The 19,317-nt window shown below is 44.2% G+C and overlaps 2 protein-coding genes across 3 annotated transcripts in view; both read left to right on the top strand.

The window, feature by feature from the left end:
* Positions 1–2,372, top strand: part of prex2 (phosphatidylinositol-3,4,5-trisphosphate-dependent Rac exchange factor 2) — a 232,719-nt gene extending 230,347 nt beyond the window's left edge. For both annotated transcript variants that reach the window (XM_065019466.1, XM_065019467.1), the window contains exon 41: positions 410–2,372. In XM_065019466.1, the coding sequence (XP_064875538.1) occupies positions 410–455 (46 nt within the window). In that variant the 3' untranslated portion in view covers positions 456–2,372. The remainder of the gene's footprint in view (positions 1–409) is intronic.
* Positions 2,373–13,567: 11,195 nt separating this feature from the next.
* lg6h8orf34 (linkage group 6 C8orf34 homolog) overlaps positions 13,568–19,317 on the top strand; it is a 172,052-nt gene continuing 166,302 nt past the window's right edge. The window contains 1 exon segment of the mRNA XM_029661256.2: positions 13,568–13,888. Within this exon segment, the coding sequence (XP_029517116.2) occupies positions 13,820–13,888 (69 nt within the window). The 5' untranslated portion in view covers positions 13,568–13,819.

Below are 19,317 nucleotides of genomic sequence, written 5' to 3' on the forward strand. Positions count from 1 at the left end.
CACATAGGGCTCTGGTCAAAAGTAGTTCACTAAAAAGGGAATAGGGCGCCATTTGGGACGCAGCCTGTGTGACTTTGAGACAGGTCTGTGAGAGGGTTGATTACTGATGGAGAATTGTGGTGAGGCTAGGGCAGCTTGTTGTGTTGTCTTAGCATTCTACGCTTTGAGAACTTACAGTAGGAAACAGGAATTTGTGTTAATGTGCATTTTGAAGGCAGGCACTCACATTGCCTCATGGCTGAATGGGTGCAGAACTAAGAACGCTGTGTGTGTGGGTCTGGGGGGTGGGGGCGGGTGTGTGTATGTGCGTGCGTCTGTCTATGCCATGCTATGTGTACACCTTAATCTCTAACTGTAGCAAACAGTGAGCCCCTTTCCTAATTGTGTGTACGTGTGTTTTCCCCACCAGACTGTATAAGCTGTGCCAGCCTCCACCCCCAGAGGGTGATTCCTAATTCCCTAGTTCCTGTATGGAGCTGTCCAGTCCAGCGAAGCTCTGCTCACCCTTCTTCCTGATCCATTCCTTAGAAGACTTCTCTCTTTCTACCACTGAAGAATCAACCTAGGGATGTGTCCCAAATGGCACCCTATTCTCTATTTAGTGCACCACTTTGGACCAGGACCCAAAATGCTCACACTCGTGAGTTCAGTGGGTTCCAATAGGGCTCTGGTCCAAAGTAGTGCACTATATAGGGTATAGGGTGCCATATGGGACATAGACCTGGAAACAGAACATTTTCTCTCATCGACAGCCAGCTTGCCTTTTCAGAATGCCCACACTCAGTCACTCAACAGTGGGCTCAGTGGGTTCACAATTTGTAAATAGTGAATTTTTAATACTCTATTTCTCTCTCCGCTATTGTGCTGTACTTTATAGCTGATTTTAAAATGGATTTATATATTTGTCTTGTGTCCAGCTACATTGCATCTCATTTAACATTAATAGTGTTTTATAATGGAACAACAACAGAGCCTGAGATTGGTGCCTTGAGGCTGACGTCCAACCAGCCAACTGAAATGGAATGCAGCCTTTCCATCGATGTTCTTTCTTTCTGCAAATAACTATCATGGAATGAAAATGAGCTGTTTTGTTATTACAAAGTTAAGGAAATTACCATTCCATGACCTGACTGATGTTGTTTGATATTTGTTTGGATATGGTGTGAAAATGGAATGAGATTATATGAGTTGTGGGGCAATATTGCTGTGCCCCATTTGCACAGTAATTTATTTTCCTTTCTCTCCAACTTGCTCATTCCAGATAATGCATTCATGGCGACGTAAATATGCAGGTATGACGTGTAGATATGCAGGTATGACACCTTGAACACTACCATGTAGCCTCGTAGACACTCTAGTTGCATACCTTCTCTAGAGTCCCAGGCCGCATTCCAATCTAAATCAGCACCTTTGCCTCCTCCCTTCGCTTGGAGTGAGCCCTCCAGTGAAGTGTCTACGACGTTTCCCCGAGGGAGCGGAGTGGAGGAGGGAAGGGATCACAAGTGAAGTGGATTGAGACGCACCTAAAGATTAGTAAGGGACCACTGAAAGGTGCAGTGTAGCTCGTGTGTTTTCCATTCTGCAGTCTCTGTGCCTTAATGATGGTATATTACAGATATGAACATGATCGTCTATACACTCATGAAGTGACCCCCTGATATGAAGAGGTTCCTACATGAACCGTCAGTATTAAAACAGCACTCCAAGCTTATGTAAGTAGAGCTATGAAATATATATATAAATATACTTAAATATTGTATATTGCCAGTACTCAGGAGCTAAGTATTATTCTGTATTTAGGTATTACTTACAGTATCATTGCTATATTGGTAACAACATTATAGAGTTGGTTAATTACTGGACTATACAAACATGGAATATCAAACTGCATAGATGAGCTTGGATACACTCCAAATGGCGCTCTATTCCCTATTTAGAGACCTATGGAGCCTGGTCTAAAGTAGTGCACTGTATAGGAAATAGGGTGCCATTTGGGACTCGGCCTTCTGTTTGACAGCTGTCCCCATATATCTCTCAATGTCTTACTGTAAACACATAGTGTTTGAAATAAGTACCTTTTCTAATATTGCATAATGAAGGTGCCTGTTTGCCATATAGCAGCTTATACATGAAAAGAAAGAGAAATGTAAAGATGCAACTGTAAAAAAAAAAGATAAAACACCAATAGCCATGTTTGTTTGTTTGACTGAAAATTACTGTAATTTATTTTCATATTATGAGACTGACCCTCCATAGTTGCCATATACACAATGTACTTTCTCTCGTTTGAAACCAATTTTCTCTGTATTACTTTTAAAATATACAATGTTACGCTGTAGTCATTAATTTCAATTAAACCGATTTAAAGGAGACATCCTGAAGGATTGTATTTTACACTTTGTTTCTACTTGCAGATTGTTGTGAAAATCAAATCAAATTTGACATGTCACGTACACAGTTTACAGCGTGTATGAACGGTGGCGTGAAATGCGTGCGCGCCAGGCTAGCTCCCTCAACGTTGCGGTATAATAGTCAATCATTAAAAAAAAGAAAAAGTCTAATCGAACATAAGTAATTAGACGAAGATAGGATGCAGCCTACATGATAAGATCGTCTTAAGACTCGTAAAGAGGTATTGCAATATGGCACTGTCTTAACTGTTCTGTCTTTGCAGGTGGTTCGCTTAGCAAGTGCTCTCTCTAGATCCCTGTCTGCCTACCCTCCTGGAAAAACCACATGCTGTTTTTGGAGCACTTCACATGTGAGGATATTTCACATGACGTTTCACGTGGATTTTCACAACCTTTCACAGGTGGATTTAAATGTTCACATGAAATCTCACAGGTGATGCCCTGCAAACAAAAAGGTGGCGTTGTGATACGCACAGTTCTTTTAACAGTGTTTTCAACTTACACATTTAACACACTTTGACATAGATGACTACATTGTGTATGTTTATTTATACATTAATTATTATTCAACATGTCCTTATCTAAGATTTGAACTCACAACCTCTTGATTCACGGCATTCCGATCTTTCTGCTACGCCACCAGTAGTTGATTTCACCTGTATTCCTACACTTTGGACTTCAAAGTACATTTTAGCTTTATTCAAATTTATACACATTTAAGGAAAACTATTTATATTTATGATAGTTATACAGTACAATACTACAGTAATAGGATACTTACCGTATTAGTGTTTTGCTATATATTTACTTTCAATCTCAATGCATTTGGGTCCTTTTTGATACGTCCTGCAAATGAACTTGGCATGCCTCATTTGCAATTACATTTAAACCTATAGGATACTTTAGATGCGGTTATGGCACAAACTGTTTTTTAAAATCACGGTCATTTTATGGTAAGTTACCGGCTACTGAGTTGCGGTGAGAACAGTGGAAACATATGTTAATGTCTTTCTACAGCTGCACTGTATTTTCTCAGTAAATACACAACAACTATATTCAGGAAGTACACATCAATTCTAATTTAATTATTAAAATAGCGGAAAGTTAAGAATTATAATTTGGTTTACTTTTTGAATTGACTGGAACTTAAATGGATTTGACCTCCGCATTGGTTGGCACACTTGGGACGCTACCACACCCGGGAGTTGAACTACCTCTTAGATGACAGCAACCTGAATTTCCTGCTTCGCCACCAGGTCTGTGGCCATGACAGAGATCGGCCACAGATTTATTGGCAAGAATACATTCCTGTACTAATCAAATCAATAATTGTGTGACTATCTGACAACACCAACTAAAAAGTAGCAGTGCTCAGGGCCACAACATTAAGGCCTAGATTAAATCAGATCAAGCATAAACACGTGAAAGCTGACACCTGCATAGCTGGTGTTTTGGTGGTATGGCAGTTGTAACTGTGTTCGAGCTGTCAAATGGGTGAGCAGCTGCTCGTGTGGTCATTGTCACAAAGCCACAGCCATCCTACTCTCGTTAGAAGCTCATAACGAGAAAGTGTAGGCTATATAGAAACAATGACACTCAAATTGAAAATCATGAAAGGAAATAATAAGAATTTCTATCAGCCTTATCGTGGTGTAGATTACGTATCACATTCCAATGTTCCAGATAGTAAACAAGGCTGCATGGGATTCCTCTTAATGCAGCTCTGTACAGCCAATGGCTATTTCCACTTCAGATATAATGACGGGAGATGGTTGTGGATTTGACAGCGCTAACGCAGTTTCACCTCCAAAATGATACTAATTTCCCTCTAGTAATTACCAGTTGGAGTGCCGCTCAAGTGGATTTTTCCCACTTCCCACTTGGTTACGAATGTAGCATTAGGTACAATTATTACTGCACTTTGAAACATCGGTGCAGCCAATGTGCTGGTGGGGGCTCATTAGCATATTTGGGGGCATGGTCTAAAATATATTTGTGCCAACCTTCACTGGCAATGTTGTAGCAGTTTAAGTGGTTTTATCATTATGTTGTTTAAAGTAGAGCACCTCTTTTGACATTGTCAGTACTGCAGTTTTTTTTAATAAGAACTTGTGACAATCAAGAGCCACACTATTAAGAGGTTACTGTGCATTTTCCAGTAGCTCAATGGCAGCTGGTTCACAGGAAGGTCATGTTTAATTTTCAATCATTTACTCTCAACTATACTGAACAAAAATACATATGCAACATGTTCCATGAGATGAAATAAAAGATCCCAGAAATTGTCTCTCTAATTTTCTAGTGAGCATTTATCCTTTGCTAAAATAATCCTTTCACCTGGCAGGTGTGGCATATCAAGAAGCTGATTAAACAGCATGATCATTACACAGGTTCACCTTGTGCTGGGGACAATAAAAGGCCATCTCTAAAACGTGCAGTTTTGTCACACAACACAATGCCAAAGATGTCTCAAGTTTTGAGGGAGAGTGCAATTGGCATGCTGACTGTAGGAATGTCCACCAGAGCTATTGCCAGAGAATTTGTCAGTACGTCCACCTGGCCTCACAACCATGCCAGCCCATTTTACAACCGCAGACCACATGTAACCACACCAGTCCAGGACCTCCACATCCGGCTTCTTCATCTGCAGGATCATCTGAGACCAGCCAGTCTGGCTATTTTAACAAATGCGTGCTCGTCGTCCTCACCTGTATCTTGACCTGACTGCAGTTCGGTATCGTATGTCACCTTTGATGGCCACTGGCATGATGGAGAACTGTGCTCTTCACGTATGGGGTCGTGTGGGCGAGCGTTTTGCTGATGTCAATGTTGTGAACAGAATGGCTGGATGATGGTTGTGGGGTTATGGTATGGGCAAGGATAAACTACGGACAACGAATAGAACCATGTTTTAATGATGGGTATTTAGATGCACATATATACCGTGGCGAGATCCTGAATCCCATTGTCGTGCCATTCATCTGTCGCCATCACCTCATGTTTCAGCATGATAATGCACGGCCCCATGTCGCAAGGATCTGAACACAATTCCTGGAAGCTGAAAATGTCCCAGTTCTTCCATGGCCTGTATACTCACCAGACATGTCACCGGTTGAGCATGTTTGGAATGCTCTGGATCGATGTGTACCACATCGTGTTCCAGTTCACGCCAATATCCAGCAACTGTGCACAGCCACTAAGAGGTGTGGGACAACATTCCACATTCAACAGCCTGATCAACTCTATGCGAAGGAGATGTGTCGCGCTGCATGAGGCAAATGGTGGTCACACCAGATACTGACTGGTTTTCTGATCCACACCCCTACCGTTTTTAAAAAACTACCTGACACCAACAGAGGCAGATCTGTAATCCCAGTGATGTGAAGTCCATAGATTAGGGCCTATTGAATGAATTTATTTAAATTGACTGATTTCCTTATATGAACTGTAACTCAGTCAAATCTTTGAAATTGTTGCACGTTGCGTTTATATTTTTGTTCAGTATACAGTAGTTACAAGTGGATTATTGTAAAATTCACAGTGAGTTACTGTAGCTAATCAATTACACTCAGTGACCTGATGGTCTGGGGGGAAAGTGAGTAGTACAATTACATGGTTACTAGCTATTAGTGATGGGTCGTTCGCGAACGAGTCGGCTCTAAGAGCTGGTTCTTGTAGGTGAATGTTGGGAGGCGGCTCGCATATCAGACGATCCAATTCTATTTATAAAAATACAAAAAAATGAAGATATCAATAATCAAAAGATATAAATGAATAGAATTAACTCATTTAAAGAATGAAAAAAAAAGTATAGGCCTAAATGCTCAAGCGCACACATTTGTTCTGACTGTCTGCTCAGATTAACAGCCTCACCTGTTGTTCATGTCAATAAGACACGCAGTGTCAACCAAAGAACCGAAGTTGCGTGAGGGAGGACCGAGCCAACTCACTCACAGTCACACAGTTAGCAGCCGAGGAGAGAGAAGGAGGACAGCTGTGAAGACAACTGCTGGAAAATGAGTCGGAAGCACAGTAGTATTTGGATGCATTTTAATAATGTAGACAATGTTAGAGCACAGTGTAGAATTTGCAAAAACAAATCTCATATAAAGCTGGTTCTACACACAACCTACACCGGCATATGCGAACTGTGCACCCAACTGTGAAGTTAGCTGTAGCAGAGCTTCGAGAAACTAGCGGGCCTGCTAGTGACAGTGGTGGAGCCAGCACCTTCACACGTGGAGAGGTATCCACTCAGTTCAGTAGGCCTACTCTGCGACCCACAGCAGCGCAGTCTTCTATGGACCAGTTTATGTGAAAATCTATGTCTGTAGCAAAACAAGGCCAAATTGATATTGCATTGGCTAAAATGATTGCCACCGATTTCCAGCCATTTTCGATCGTGGAGGACAGAGGTTTTAGAAATTATAGCAAAAGTCTAAATCCAATGTACACAATTCCAAGCAGGAAAACCCTTTCAAAAATCACTTATTCCACAACTGTACAAGAGCACACAGCCTTCAGTGCGGGAAAGAGTTCAAAAAGCTACTGCAGTTTGTCTTACCACTGACTGCTGGACATCAAGGGTAACCACTTCTTACATGTCAGTTACATGTCACTTCATTGAAGATTTTTCAATGTCTAGCTGTCCTCTGGACTGCTTTGAGTTCACAGACAGACACACCTCAGAGAACTTGGCAGAGGAACTGTTGTGATTGGCCAGAGAATGGCAAGTAGATGGAAAAGTGGTCCGTTGTGTTAGCGACAATGCAGCTAACATAAACAAAGCCATGAAAATGTTAAAATGGACCCATCATCCATGTCTTGCCCACACAATCAACCTGATTTGTAAGATATGCTCTGAAGGTGATACAGTCCACTGTGGACAAAGTGAAAGCAGCTGTGGAATACTTCCACAAGAGCACAGTAGGTGCTGAAAAACTAAAGTCTACACAATGCCAGATGGGAATACCTGAGTTGAGGTCTAAACAAGACTGCACTACAGGGTGGAATTCAACATTTTATATGTTGAAGCAGTTTCTTGAGTCAAATTATTTTATGGTTATTTGGTGTCAGATATAGAAATGTCAGCTTTTAACAAGGCTGCAGAATGTTTTAAATGATTATGAACAGACCAAATTAACTGGGATGACATTCCCTATTATGGGAGACCAAATAAAATAGCTGGAAGCCACGCCTAGAATAAGCCACGCCTAAAATCTTCTGATAGGCTGCCGCTGTTAAAGTATGCTGCCATTCAGTAACCAATGTGCATGTTGCCAACAGAGGAGTCAGAGAAGGTTCAGTAGGTTACTGGCAAGATTGCTAATGGCAGCAAAGTGTCCCATAGGTTACTGACATTTTGCATCTCTTTTACGCTCACAGAAGCTGGTGTTGTAGCTGCACCATAGCAGGACATTTCAGATTGCTAGCGACCAAGAGTTTATGAGTTTTTTATTTGATTTATTTCACCTTTATTTAACCAGGTAGGCTAGTTGAGAACAAGTTCTCATTTGCAACTGCGACCTGGCCAAGATAAAGCATAGCAGTGTGAACAGACAACACAGAGTTACACATGGAGTAAACAATTAACAAGTCAATAACACAGTAGAAAAAAAGGGGGAGTCTATATACAATGTGGGCAAAAGGCATGAGGAGGTAGGCGAATAATTACAATATTGCAGATTAACACTGGAGTGATAAATGATCAGATGATCATGTACAGGTAGAGATATTGGTGTGCAAAAGAGCAGAAAAGTAAATAAATAAAAACTGTGGGGATGAGGTAGGTGAAAATGGGGGGGCTGTTTACCAATAGATTATGTAGAGCTGCAGCGATCGGTTAGCTGCTCAGATAGCAGATGTTTGAAGTTGGTGAGGGAGATAAAAGTCTCCAGCTTCAGCGATTTTTGCAATTCGTTCCAGTCACAGGCAGCAGAGTACTGGAACGAAAGGCGGCCGAATGAGGTGTTGGCTTTAGGGATGATCAGTGAGATACACCTGCTGGAGCGCGTGCTACGGATGGGTGTTGCCATCGTGACCAGTGAACTGAGATAAGGCGGAGCTTTACCTAGCATGGCCTTGTAGATGACCTGGAGCCAGTGGGTCTGGCAATGAATATGTAGCGAGGGCCAGCCGACTAGAGCATACAAGTCGCAGTGGTGGGTAGTATAAGGTGCTTTAGTGACAAAACGGATGGCACTGTGATAAACTGCATCCAGTTTGCTGAGAAGAGTGTTGGAAGCAATTTTGTAGATGACATCGCCGAAGTCGAGGATCGGTAGGATAGTCAGTTTTACTAGGGTAAGCTTGGCAGCGTGAGTGAAGGAGGCTTTGTTGCGGAATAGAAAGCCGACTCTTGGAGATGTTTGATATGGGTCTGGAAGGAGAGTTTGCAGTCTAGCCAGACACCTAGGTACTTATAGGTGTCCACATATTCAAGGTCGGAACCATCCAGTGTGGTGATGCTAGTCGGGCATGCGGGTGCAGGCAGCGATCGGTTGAAAAGCATGCATTTGGTTTTACTAGCGTTTAAGAGCAGTTGGAGGCCACGGAAGGAGTGTTGTATGGCATTGAAGCTCGTTTGGAGGTTAGATAGCACAGTGTCCAATGACGGGCCGAAAGTATATAGAATGGTGTCGTCTGCGTAGAGGTGGATCAGGGAATCGCCCGCAGCAAGAGCAACATCATTGATATATACAGAGAAAAGAGTCGGCCCGAGAATTGAACCCTGTGGCACCCCCATAGAGACTGCCAGAGGACCGGACAGCATGCCCTCCGATTTGACACACTGAACTCCGTCTGCAAAGTAATTGGTGAACCAGGCAAGGCAGTCATCCGAAAAACCGAGGCTACTGAGTCTGCCGATAAGAATATGGGGATTGGCAGAGTCGAAAGCCTTGGCAAGGTCGATGAAGACGGCTGCACAGTACTGTCTTTTATCGATGGCGGTTATGATGTCGTTTAGTACCTTGAGTGTGGCTGAGGTGTACCCGTGACCGGCTCGGAAACCAGATTGCATAGCGGAGAAGGTACGGTGGGATTCGAGATGGTCAGTGACCTGTTTGTTGACTTGGCTTTCGAAGACCTTAGATAGGCAGGGCAGAATGGATATAGGTCTGTAACAGTTTGGGTCCAGGGTGTCTCCCCCTTTGAAGAGGGGGATGACTGCGGCAGCTTTCCAATCCTTGGGGATCTCAGACGATATGAAAGAGAGGTTGAACAGGCTGGTAATAGGGGTTGCGACAATGGCGGCGGATAGTTTCAGAAATAGAGGGTCCAGATTGTCAAGCCCAGCTGATTTATACGGGTTCAGGTTTTGCAGCTCTTTCAGAACATCTGCTATCTGGATTTGGGTAAAGGAGAACCTGGAGAGGCTTGGGCGAGGAGCTGCGGGGGGGCCGGAGCTGTTGGCCGAGGTAGGAGTAGCCAGGCGGAAGGCATGGCCAGCCGTTGAGAAATGCTTGTTGAAGTTTTCGATAATCATGGATTTGTCGGTGGTGACCGTGTTCCTTAGCCTCAGTGCAGTGGGCAGCTGGGAGGAGGTGCTCTTGTTCTCCATGGACTTCACAGTGTCCCAGAACTTTTTGGAGTTGGAGCTACAGGATGCAAACTTCTGCCTGAAGAAGCTGGCCTTAGCTTTCCTGACTGACTGCGTGTATTGGTTCCTGACTTCCATGAACAGTTGCATATCGCGGGGACTGTTCGATGCTATTGCAGTCCGCCACAGGATGTTTTTGTGCTGGTCGAGGGCAGTCAGGTCTGGAGTGAACCAAGGGCTGTATCTGTTCTTAGTTCTGCATTTTTTGAACGGAGCATGCTTATCTAAAATGGTGAGGAAGTTACTCTTAAAGAATGACCAGGCATCCTCAACTGACGGGATGAGGTCAATGTCCTTCAAGGATACCCGGGTCAGGTCGATTAGAAAGGCCTGCTCACAGAAGTGTTTTAGGAAGCGTTTGACAGTGATGAGGGGTGGTCGTTTGACTGCGGCACCGCAGCGGATACAGGCAATGAGGCAGTGGTCGCTGAGATCCTGGTTGAAGACAGCGGAGGTGTATTTGGAGGGCCAGTTGGTCAGGATGACGTCTATGAGGGTGCCCTTGCTTACAGAGTTAGGGTTGTACCTGGTGGGTTCCTTGATGATTTGTGTGAGATTGAGGGCATCTAGCTTAGATTGTAGGACTGCCGGGGTGTTAAGCATATCCCAGTTTAGGTCACCTAACAGAACAAACTCTGAAGCTAGATGGGGGGCAATCAGTTCACAAATGGTGTCCAGGGCACAGCTGGGAGCTGAGGGGGGTCGGTAGCAGGCGGCAACAGTGAGAGACTTATTTCTGGAGAGAGTAATTTTCAGAATTAGTAGTTCGAACTGTTTGGGTATGGACCTGGAAAGTATGACATTACTTTGCAGGCTATCTCTGCAGTAGACTGCAACTCCTCCCCCTTTGGCAGTTCTACCTTGACGGAAGATGTTAAAGTTGGGTATGGAAATCTCTGAATTTTTGGTGGCCTTCCTGAGCCAGGATTCAGACACGGCAAGGACATCAGGGTTAGCAGAGTGTGCTAAAGCAGTGAGTAAAACAAACTTAGGGAGGCGGCTTCTGATGTTGACATGCATGAAACCAAGGCTTTTTCGATCACAGAAGTCAACAAATGAGGGTGCCTGGGGACATGCAGGGCCTGGGTTTACCTCCACATCACCCGTGGAACAGAGAGTTCACATCCCATTTAAGGCTGTGTGATCACAGTACAAATGTATACAAGATTTATTTACACTTATTGAAATTCTAATACAGCAGCAAACTGTCATTTTATAGAAAACATCTTTAAGTTGGGCCTCCCGAGTGGCGCAGCATTCTAAGGCACTGCATCGCAGACCGGGAGACCCATGAGGCAGCACACAATTGGCCCAGCGTCGCCCGGGCTAGAGTAGAGTTTGTATGGCCGGGATGTCCTTGTCCCATCATGCTCTCCCGACTCCTTGTGGGCCGGGCACCTGCGGGCCGGGCACCTGCAAGCTGACTTCTGTCGCCAGTTGTACGGTATTTCCTTCGACACATTGGTGCGGTTGGCTTCCGGGTTAAGCGAGCAGTGTGTCAAGAAGCAGTGCGGCTTGGCACGGTTGTGTTTCCAAGGACGCATGGCTCTCGACCTCCGCCTATCCTGAGTCCGCACTGGAGTCGCAGAGATGGGACAAGACTGTAATTACCGATTGGATACCACGAAAAAGGGGTAAAAGTACAAAAATACAAACACTTTCAAGTTGTTGTGTACATGTACTTTATTTTTACTGCAACATTAGGCGAAGTGCAGAAATGTATTCTTGAACCTCCCGAGTGGAGCAGTGGTCTAACGCACTGCCTCACAGTGCTAGCGGTGCTACTAGAGATTATGTGTTTGAGTCCAAGCTCTGACACAGCCGGCCACGACCCATGGGTTGGCGCACAATTGGCCCAGCGTTGTCCGGGTTAGGGGAGGGTTTGGCCGTCAGGGATGTTCTTGTCCCATCGTGCCCTAGCGACTCCTGTGGTGGGCCGCAATGCACCCTGACACAGTTGCCAGGTGTACGGTGTTTCCTCTGACACATTGGTGCGGCTGGCTTCCGGGTTAAGCGAGCAGTGTTTCAAGAAGCAGTGTGGCTTAGCTGGGTTGTGTTTCCGAGGACACATGGCTCTCGACCTTCGCCTCTCCCAAGTCCATTAGGGAGTTGCAGCGATGGGACAAGACTGTAACTACCAATTGGATACCACAAAATTGGGGAGAAAAGAGGGTAAAACAATTAAATACATTTTGTAAAAAATAAATGTATTCTTGCCAATCCCCATAATGTCCACAGACCTGGTGGCACAGCAGGAACTTCCAGTAGCTAGAAACCAAGAAGTTGTGAGTTCAAATCTCCAGAGTAGTTCATTCCCAAATTACAGCAATATTGTCCATTAACAGCCAAATGTTGCTTTAAAACAATGCATCAACTACTTTTTGATTTACCATATTTTCATCGCAACTAGACAAAAGCCTCCAGGGAATCATGACATAACATTCTAAGTACGTCCTTGGGGACACCCCTGGAACAAACGGGAACTAGACAAAACCGGCAGGGGACCATGACTGTGTAAATTGAATTAATGTCAATTATGCCTTACAAAATAAAATATTCTAAATGACATTTGACAGCTGGGTTTTCACGTGCTCAAATGTCACGTGTAGTGTCATGATATCACATATTGACATTTTGCATCCCATTTCACGAGATCGTGTTCTCACGTGCTAAAATGTTGTCAAGCAGTTTTATGTTTTCACATGTTGCTTTACATATTGTCACATGTTATCACATTAACTTCACATGAGATCACACAAGATCACATGTGAAATTCATGTGTTTTTTCTGTAATGGTATCACTGTTTCTCAGTCTCTCTCTTACCCCCACAAACACACTCTGTTTGTCTGTCTGTTTCTCTGTCTCTGTCAATGCAGTCTGCAGCAGACTTCCCAGGATGAATTCTTCTTCCTAGACCACAGATCACCCAGTTTTCTCATTGCCTGCCCAACAAAAGTCCAGGCAGAGGCTTGTCCCAAAGGGCACCCTATTATTTCAAACACAAAGTCTCACCACAAACAACACACTGCCGGTCTGGTGCCTTTCCACAATCTTCCAAGGATCTCAGTCCACCCACATAAAGATACATGGCATTGGCAAGCAATTAGGCTGGTGACATCTGTTTCCCTCTTATGCATAAGCACGTGCAAAACATTTGTAGGTTACATGACAGGAGGAGTGCGCACCAGCGCATTTTAAGAACTAACTATGCGAATCATGCCCCGGCCAAACTTTGAACAAGCACACCTGTTTAGCCCTAGCCTGAGCCTACAGTCAGTACAGCTGCGCGAAAAACCGCACTGTGCTGTTTCTCACATCTGTCTTCCGTCCGGACCTTTAAATACTGCGAGATAGGTAAACAATCTGGAGGAGGGACCCTCTCATCCACTGATACCACTCTCAGCCAATGAGCGAAAGATCCCTAATCACTGTCAAGTAACTATCTTTGCCATTGGCTTGGAGCATGAAGCGGTCGCTAGGGAGCCACTCAAGCGTCGCGCTGAGCATGGTCCGGTGCTACTGTGTAGTAAACCAAGTAGAGCGAAGCGCAGCGCGAGAGTACCTGCTACTTTCCACTTGCTACTTTCCACTATGCGCGGTGCGGTGAAGCAAACCCACCGCTCTTGACGCCCCTACTGTATATCTGGTGCGGTTATCTCTCGCTGTGTGCACTTGGCTACAGTTGTAGTTCTTAAAGGTGTTTGAATTCGACTCTCGTATAGGCTACCTATTTTAATGAATGTATGGGATTGCCCCAACGTTTATTTTCAAATCATTTACGTTTAATGCAAGACGTATAGTTTCTTCATGGCGTCTCAACAGCAGACAAGAATTCAGTCCTATCTGGAGAAAAATAAAATTGGACCGCTGTTTGAGGTTAGTGCATTCTTCATTTCAACTAGCATATTTCACCTGTGCATGGCATTGAATGGGACACGCATGTTTTGCTGCAAGCCTGCAATTTATCCGCATCGTAAGGCTATGCTTTGGTTTCAATGTAGAAACTTAGATTGATAAAATAGCCTACATGAAAGCGCGTACTATTAAATATAAAAACTAGGTTATACATGTATGGAAATTACAAGACCCTCTCCCGGCATTGAATTGGAAAATACAGAGAGCGCACCCCTTTCTGCCTGATAACGATCATCATCACAGATTCGATCTGCCTGCAAGATTGTAGTACGAAACCCACTCTCTGTAAATGTAGCTATTGGAAAAATATCATTATAAGGTAGCCAGTAGTGGTTGTCTTGTCGCATACTTTCCCTGGTTACCAAGCATGCATGTCCTGGTCGTAGGCATCCACCCCCTATGATTAGAAAGAGAGAGATGTTTCTGAAAGGTCCCGACGGGTTTACAGGCAGCACAAAGTGGGCAATATCATTCTGTGGATCTCTAGGTAAAAGCGGTCGGGATAAACTGAGGTATCACACTGACACTGTGCTTGGAGGTTCCAAGCGGCACAAATGTTCACTGAAGAGAAGCAATAATGCTTTGTTTTTATAGACAAAAGCACTATTAAAAGTGAGACATAGTCTAATAGAATGGAAGGATACATTATTAGGTAAATCATCTCACTCATCCTTCATCACAAAATGATCATTGCATTTCACCTGCTACAGTAATGTTTGACTTGAGATCATTGCCTGTTCTACCGTCTGACCATATTAAAAGAGTGTACTGCATCTATATGGCTGTTTGGCTGGAGAGTGTTGTTCTCTACCTAGCCACCTTTCTGTTTGTGTAGGGAGTTAATGTAGGTGCTATCGTACAGTATATAGGCTGAGTTGGAACATGCAGATGTGCAGAATAAAGAGAGAATTGCTGCAAGGCATCTGCCTGAAGGGGTACTGATTTAAGTGTGTGGGAAGGTTTGCATGTCTGTGGGAATCTGTTGTCTTCTGGTTTTCATTGACGTCTGTTTGAATGTTGTGTATCAGTCTGAGTTAATGACAGTATTGACTACCACAGCTATACAGCTACAGATACAGTTTTACAGTAGCGCATAATGACTACCCACTAGGCAAAACTGGTTGAATCAACATTGTTTCAATGCCATTTCAACCAAAGAAATTCAATGTGATGAATTTTCACCCAACTTTTTAACTAAATCCAATGGAATGGTGAAATGTTTTGTTGATTTCACGTTAGTTGACAACTCAACCAAAATTAAATCCAAAATGACGTCTGTGCCCAGTTGGTAGCAGCATAATAACTGGTTTTATTCTGGTAGATTCCTCCTTTAAATGTATCAGTCTGAGTTACTATAACGACAGTTGTGCTTACCACACCCCATCATGTTGGTATGATAAAAAGGGTCAGTCATGCTTGTTTGCTTCCCAAATGGAACCCTATGTAGCAGAGATGGTGCCATTTGGGACACATTGGCTGTTTCTCTAGACTGTGTTGGTATGATATCCCAGCTAGAAGAGTCAGTCATGCCTGTTTGCATCCCAAATGGAACCCTATGTAGCAGAGATGGTGCCATTTGGGACACATTGGCTGTTTCTCTAGACTGTGTTGGTATGATATCCCAGCTAGAAGAGTCAGTCATGCCTGTTTGCATCCCAAATTGAACCCTATGTAGCAGAGATGGTGCCATTTGGGACACATCGGCTGTTTCTCTAGACTGTGTTGGTATGATATCCCAGCTAGAAGAGTCAGTCATGCCTGTTTGCATCCCAAATGGAACCCTATGTCGTGGATATGGTGCCATTTGGGACACACCGCTGTTTCTGTAGACTGTTGGTATGATATCCCAGCTAGAAGAGTCAGTCCTGCTGGTTGTGTAGACGGTAGAGTCATATCTAATTAGAGGGTCAGATGGGGAGATTAACCCTCAGATGCTAGGGAGACACCGACGCCGCACAAACACAGACTGTTTCTCCCGAGGCTCCTCCACACACACACATACACCATCTGCGGTAACAAAACTGAGTGTGTGTTGTGTTGCGCCCGGGACATGTTTTTGTGGGAGGTTAAGAGAGAGAGAGAGCGAGAGAAAGAGATACAGATAGAGAGAGACGTAGAAAGACAGAATGAGAGACAGAGAGCAATGCATGAGCGTGTGTACAAGTATGTATATCTGTGTGTGGTGGTTGTACATGCACTGTGTGTGTGTGTGTGTGTGTCCTCATGCAGGTGTGTCACAAACTTCTGATCAGGTCGTCCTTTCCACTGAGCTGCGAATGTAGCAACACACACACACATCACACTGCATGTTAATCAGTGCTGGCTAGTATCAAAGAGTGGCCCGGGCCAGCCAGCCCAGCACAGTGGACAGCTGCTAACGTAGCGACTATAGCTTTATAAACATTTACATTTTACATTTAAGTCATTTAGCAGACGCTCTTATCCAGAGCGAATGGTGCATTCACCTTACCTCCAGTGGAACAGTAGTGCATCTAAATCTTTTCAGGGGAGGGGGTGAGAGGGATTACATCACACCTTAAAGCATGTTAAGGTGGTGATTGACTCCGCTGTCCTGCTAGGGAGTTTGTTCCACCATTGGGGGCCAGAGCAGCGAACAGTTTTGACTGGGCTGAGCGGGAACTGTACTTCCTCAGTGGTAGGGAGGCGAGCAGGCCAGAGGTGGATGAACGCAGTGCCCTTGTTTGGGTGTAGGGCCTGATCAGAGCCTGGAGGTACTGAGGTGCCGTTCCCCTCACAGCTCCGTAGGCAAGCACCATGGTCTTGTAGCGGATGCGAGCAGCACCAGACGGGCTGCGGCGTTCTGGATGAGTTGTAGGGGTTTAATGGCACAGGCAGGGAGCCCAGCCAACAGCGAGTTGCAGTAATCCAGACGGGAGATGACAAGTGCCTGGATTAGGACGGGTCGTACTAGGAACGGGCCACCGCCTTGATGTTAGTTGAGAACGACCATTCTTAGCGCTTTATAAACTCACATCACTGCTCCCTGCTAGCGTGACTATAGAGCTATAAACTCACATCACTGCTCCCTGCTAGTGTAATGACTATAGAGCTATAAACTCACATCACTGCTCCCTGCTAGTGTAATGACTATAAAGCTATAAACTCACATCACTGCTCCCTGCTAGTGTAATGACTATGGAGCTATAAACTCACATCACTGCTCCCTGCTAGTGTAATGACTATAGAGCTATAAACTCACATCACTGCTTCCTGCTAGCGTGACTATAGAGCTATAAACTCACATCACTGCTCCCTGCTAGCGTGACTATAGAGCTATAAACTCACATCACTGCTCCCTGCTAGTGTAATGACTATAGAGCTATAAACTCACATCACTGCTCCCTGCTAGCGTGACTATAGAGCTATAAACTCACATCACTGCTCCCTGCTAGTGTAATGACTATAGAGCTATAAACTCACATCACTGCTCCCTGCTAGTGTGACTATAGATAAACTATAAACTCACATCTATAGAGCTATAAACTCACATCACTTCCTGTGTAGCTATAAATAAAAACTCACATCACTGCTCCCTGCTAGTGTAATGACTATAGAGCTATAAACTCACATCACTGCTTCCTGCTAGTTTAATGACTATAGAGCTATAAACTCACATCACTGCTCCCTGCTAGCATGACTATAGAGCTATAAACTCACATCACTGCTCCCTGCTAGCGTGACATAGAGCTATAAACTCAAATCACTGCTCCCTGCTAGCATGACTATAGAGCTATAAACTCACATCACTGCTTCCTGCTAGCGTGACTATAGAGCTATAAACTCACATCACTGCTTCCTGCTAGCGTGACTATAGAGCTGTAAACTCACATCACTGCTTCCTGCTAGCGTGACTATAGAGCTGTAAACTCACATCACTGCTTCCTGCTAGCGTGACTATAGAGCTGTAAACTCACATCACTGCTTCCTGCTAGCGTGACTATAGAGCTGTAAACTCACATCACTGCTTCCTGCTAGCGTGACTATAGAGCTATAAACTCACATCACTGCTTCCTGCTAGCGTGACTATAGAGCTATAAACTCAAATCACTGCTCCCTGCTAGCGTGACTATAGAGCTTTAAACTCAAATCACTGCTCCCTGCTAGTGTAATGACTATAGAGCTATAAACTCACATCACTGCTCCCTGCTAGCGTGACTATAGAGCTTTGAACTCAAATCACTGCTCCCTGCTAGTGTAATGACTATAGAGCTATAAACTCACATCACTGCTTCCTGCTAGCGTGACTATAGAGCTATAAACTCAAATCACTGCTCCCTGCTAGCGTGACTATAGAGCTTTAACTCAAATCACTGCTCCCTGCTAGTGTAATGACTATAGAGCTATAAACTCACATCACTGCTCCCTGCTAGCGTGACTATAGAGCTTTAAACTCAAATCACTGCTCCCTGCTAGTGTAATGACTATAGAGCTATAAACTCACATCACTGCTCCCTGCTAGCGTGACTATAGAGCTTTGAACTCAAATCACTGCTCCCTGCTAGTGTAATGACTATAGAGCTATAAACTCACATCACTGCTTCCTGCTTGCGTGACTACAGAGCTTTAAACTCAAATCACTGCTCCCTGCTAGCGTGACTATAGAGCTGTTAACTCACATCACTGCTCCCTGCTAGCGTAGCGGCTATAGCTCTGTACACTCACATAAATTCTGACTGCTAGCCTAGATATTATAGCACTGGCATAACTGCTCCCTGCTAGCGTAGCAACTATAGCGCTGTACACTGACATCGCTGCTCTCTGCTAGTGTAGCGACTATAGACCTGTAGACTCACATCAATTCTGATTGCTAACGAAGCGACTATAGTGCTGTGCACTGACATCACTGCTCTCTGTTAGTGTTGTGACTATAGCGCTGTACACTCACATCACTGCTCCCTGCTAGCGTAGCGAGTATAGCTCTGTAAACTCAACAATTCTGACTGCTAGCATAGTGACTATTGAAATGTACACATCACTGCTCCTTGCTAGCATAGCGCTAAAATACAATTCTGACTGTTAGGGCAGTGACTGTTGTGCTGTACACTCACAACAGTGCTCCCTGCTAGGGTAGCGACTATATAGGTGCACACTCACATACATTTTGACTGCTAACGTAGCGACTATAGAGCTGTACACTCACATCACTGCTCCTTGCTAGCATAGTGACTAGCGCTGTACACTGACATAGAGTTGAAGTCGGAAGTTTACATACACCTTAGCCAAATGCAGTTTTTCACAATTCCTGACATTTAATCCTGGTAAGAATTCTCTGTTTTAGGTCAGTTAGGATCACCACTTTATTTTAGAATGTGAAATGTCAGAATAATAGTACAGAGAATTATATATTTCTGATTTTACTTCTTTCATCA

Source organism: Oncorhynchus nerka, linkage group LG6 (genome assembly GCF_034236695.1).
Source record: "Oncorhynchus nerka isolate Pitt River linkage group LG6, Oner_Uvic_2.0, whole genome shotgun sequence".
Lineage (NCBI taxonomy): Eukaryota > Metazoa > Chordata > Actinopteri > Salmoniformes > Salmonidae > Oncorhynchus > Oncorhynchus nerka.